Here is a 4,131-nt window from a genome sequence, read left to right on the forward strand (position 1 = left end):
GCGGGAGTTGACCGGGCTAAGGTTAGCTGATGACCGCTAGCAGTGGCTTACTGACTACTAGCTAGTAGCTAGTTAGCTGGCTAGCTTCTGTTGGGGGTACTGGTTCTAAAGTACAGAAAATAGCAGATCCATACCACATTGGGTGAGGCGGGTTGCAGGAGAGTATGTTGAAATGGAGGTAAAAAATATACAAAATATATACAAAGGAAAAAAAAGATATATACACGGGACACGACAAGACAAAGACGTCTAAACTGCTACGCCATCTTGGATATGATTGAGATGCTGTGGCATGACCTCAAGAGAGCAGTTTACACCAGACATCCTAAGAATATTGCTGAACTGAAACAGTTTTGTAAAGAGGAATGCTCCAAAATTCCTCCTGACCGTTGTGCAGGTCGGATCCGCAACTACAGAAAACGTTTGGTTGAGGTTATTTCTGCCAAAGGAGGGTCAAACAGTTATTAAATCCAAGGGTTCACATACTTTTCCCACCCTACACTGTGAATGTTTACATGGTGTGTTCAATAAATACACGAAAACATATAATTGTGGCAGGGAGAGGGAGACTGCGTGGAGGATGAGATAAGGGCCACAATTATTGACCATGTTGTAAACCATGGTCTCTCTTTGAGAGAGGCCGGTTTAAGGGTGCAACCAAATCTGCAGCGTTCAACAGTTGCATCAATAGTACGGATTTTCAGGCAAAACAACAGGTGAGATGTGCATCCTTCAATGATAATTTAACTACATATTACAGTACAATACAGTATGTTCACATTTTTACATTTTGAAATATATTGATTGTTTTGTGTTTTTCAGTAGGATCCAAAGGTTGCCTCCCACAGGAGGGAGAGGTAGAATATTATCAGATGCGCAGGAAATTGCCATGGTAATTGGCAACACTGCAATAAAACTGCGGGAAATTCGGGACAGGGTGCTGGCAGACAATATCACTTTTGGGAATGTGAATACGGTCAGCACAACGACAATTGCCAGAGTCCTAGAGAAACATAAAATAAGGATGAAGCAGTTGTACACTGAACCTTTTGAGAGAAACAGTGAATGTGTGAAAGAACTCTGGTATCAATATGTCCAGGTAAGATGTCTGTTCAATAACAGGGTATATACACAGCTATGCATAATGTAAAGTACTGTAAAACTGTGGATTTACTGTATTTTAGAGAGTAATGGAGATGGAAGACAGGCAAACTGCACATACATTCATCTTTGTGGATGAAGTTGGATTCAACCTGGCAAAAACACGACGGGGGGGAAGAAATGTGATTGGACAGAGAGCAACCGTGGATGTCCCAGGCCAGAGAGGAGCTAACATCACAATGCGTCCAGCACTGTCCAATGATGGTTTGCTGTTACACAAACCACTCATTGGTCCCTAAAATACAGAGAGGCTCATTTATTTTCTGGATGACCTGCATAATTCAATTAAAAACTGTTCTTTAATTTAGCAGTATATGGACATTGGGTCAGTGAGAACTTTCCTATTTACTCTATAGTTTGTGGGTGTGTGTGTCACATGCTGGGCAGGATGTAGCGTTGAAGAGGAGGAGGCAGAGGTAGTCTGTCTGTCTGAGTCTCTCTCTCTTTCCCCATGGACACATGGATGGACAGACCACAGAGAGCCATCAGTGCAGGAGGCTCACCTGAGAGAAATAAAGGGAAGGAAAGAGAGAGAGAAATTTAATAAACATACATGCAAACATAAGTACTTGGTGTGGGCACATTTGGGTTTAAGGGCATCATGAATAGTTCTGAACTGTTTTAGTTGTGTTATTTGCACTGTGTTCAGTTTGATAGCTGTAATACTGTGCTAAATGTTGCCTGTCTGTGTTGAAGCCTAGCAACATGCCAAGGGATAATAAAGTTAAATTGTATTATAATAATGAAGTTATACTCACAGGTAGCTCCGTTGAGGTAGCGTAGTCGTATGAAGGCTCCACCCCTTACGCTGCTGATGGCCGGGAAAAGCTCCACCCCTTGGGGGAGGTCCTTAAAGGCCATGCCCAGGAAGCAGTCATCTACTACATATCCCAGAGTTCCTGTGTCCGCGTCCAGAACCAGCAGCACGCGCTCTGGGACAGGGTGAGGGGGGGACACAGATTGCTCTTCCGCCTGCACCCCTCTCTCCCCGGGGTATCTCCCCAGGGCTTGCCCTGCATGCCATAGCTGATTATTTGTGAGTTCCCATCCCCAGGACTGTGAGTCTCCGCCCATCAGTGCAGTGTAACCAGAGGTTTGTAGCGGGCAGTGCTCCGTGGATACACCAATCACAGCGTGACTTCCTCTGTGGGTGGGGCACCAGAGCACCTCCCAGACGTGCATTCCTCCCCTTTCCCCCTTCTCCCCCCGAGCCCCGTCGCTGATCTGCTGGGTGGGTGCGCGTGTCACTTCCTCCCCGCACTGGGACAGCAGGAAGTGAGGTGAACAGTGTGTGGGGCTCCAGCGGCACCGGGGGTCTCCAGGGTCAACGGGAGAGGAGTTTAGGAGGAGTGAAAGGCGGGAGGAGGTAGGGATGGACAGCGGGAGGAAGGAGGAAGAGGAGGGAGCATCCTTCTTCATCTTGGCTGGGATACCACCCAGCCAGCCAGACAGTGACAGACCCATTTTAGCCTACACACACACACACACACACACACACACACACACACACACACACAATATTCACTACTCAGACACTGGCTGAGCTAGGGTTTTTCAAAGCTGTGGAGAAAACAGAAATCATGTTAGACTGAGTTATTCTCAATCGAGCAATCCACATTTCAAGTTATCATGACGTTCCTATGATAAGAACATAAAGGACTAATTTATAACCTGAACTAGTACTGAGGTAGCCTATAAATACTTTTCTGTCTTGACATGAGTCATGACAGCAAGATTTTGAATCAAGACTGGCCAAAGTCCTAAAGTATTATTCATACAATTTAAAGGTACTAGACTACATGTAACAATTCAACAATGAACCATCTCTTTTTGTCAAATTTACTGGGGCCAGCAAATCTCTTGTTAAATTGACTGGTCCTTTGTTGCATTGACAATAAGAGATTTGCTGGCCCCAATCAATTTGACAACAAGAAAAGGTCTGTCTTTTGTTGACCAATATGAAGGCTGCACCATTTAAATGCAATTTTGTGTGGTCCCAATTACTTTTTTGGGGGGTGAAATATTGTGAAACACTATCATTCCAGTATTACTGTAGATATATTTTGTGAAATTGCAATGCAAAGAAATACATATAGCTCCTTTAATAAATAAAAAAATCAGTCATACAAAATTGACATCACTATAATCTCTCCCAGAATGTTTTACATTAGATCAGGTTAATCAGATGGTGATTGTTTGGAGGAATTGTCATTGGATAAATAAACGTAGGCTAACTTGTTTAGGTAAATAGATAGTAGCTTACCACACGTTCTCTCTCTCTTGCCCTTCGTAGTAATGGACATGGTCAGTCATGACCATGTTTTTATAAACTCCTCTTACGCCCCCCCTCCCTCCCACCGCCGGACGCTTGCGGGACGGTAACGTAACCATGCCATCCAGTGCGTCTGACGACCTCCGCGGAGAGAACAGCACGTTCCGAAATCTCGGATCCACGTCACACAGATTGCTGGTGCAAGGGCACGAGATTCTGTGACCTAAGTAGTGAAGTGATGATGGATATGCGAGAGATTTTGAGGCAAACAAACAACGGATAGTATGTCATCATAGGGGGTAAACATAATCTGCATTCTACTATTTTGTCTGCTACAGTTTAATGCAAGTTTAATGCATGCATCATGCATGATTGCGTATTAAAACGTCAACAGCCTTTCTCACATCGACTGTATATTAGCCAATAGGCCTATTCCTTCCCTACTGGCTGTCTCCCTTTTTCTTCATGAGCATGGCCTTTTTTCTATTATAGTATATTGGATGACTGTCATTCATATTCCATTCACCCAGTTCAATGTAACATTGATAGGTTTAGGCTCCTACATGATACTCTAATTTTCCCTATACCCATCATGAGGTTGTTCCAACCTAGCCTATGAATGAAAGTTTACAACGCAGGTGCACACAGGTCGACATGGACAGACAGTCACATTTAATACCGCCTTGCACACTCTTGCC

The 4,131-nt window shown here is 44.2% G+C and overlaps 1 protein-coding gene across 1 annotated transcript; it reads right to left on the bottom strand.

The window, feature by feature from the left end:
* Positions 1–226: 226 nt before the first annotated feature.
* On the bottom strand, positions 227–2,761 carry LOC112074933 (SPRY domain-containing SOCS box protein 2). The gene is made up of 2 exons (XM_024142009.2): positions 1,920–2,761; positions 227–1,664 (listed from the first exon to the last, which is right to left on the bottom strand). The coding sequence occupies exons 1-2, from the start codon at positions 2,623–2,625 to the stop codon at positions 1,534–1,536; spliced, it is 837 nt and encodes a 278-aa protein (XP_023997777.1). The 5' UTR covers positions 2,626–2,761; the 3' UTR covers positions 227–1,533.
* Between the last annotated feature and the right edge of the window lie 1,370 nt (positions 2,762–4,131).

This window comes from Salvelinus sp. IW2-2015, unplaced genomic scaffold, assembly GCF_002910315.2.
Source record: "Salvelinus sp. IW2-2015 unplaced genomic scaffold, ASM291031v2 Un_scaffold2879, whole genome shotgun sequence".
Classification (NCBI taxonomy): domain Eukaryota; kingdom Metazoa; phylum Chordata; class Actinopteri; order Salmoniformes; family Salmonidae; genus Salvelinus; species Salvelinus sp. IW2-2015.

Bases quoted from the DNA above. Each gene is read 5' to 3' on its own strand.
- LOC112074933 (XM_024142009.2), bottom strand. From the start codon at position 2,625: ATGGGTCTGTCACTGTCTGGCTGGCTGGGTGGTATCCCAGCCAAGATG. The intron at 1,665-1,919 runs GTGAGTATAACT...TATTTCTCTCAG, and splicing joins CTACCTCAACGGAGCTACCT to GTGAGCCTCCTGCACTGATG.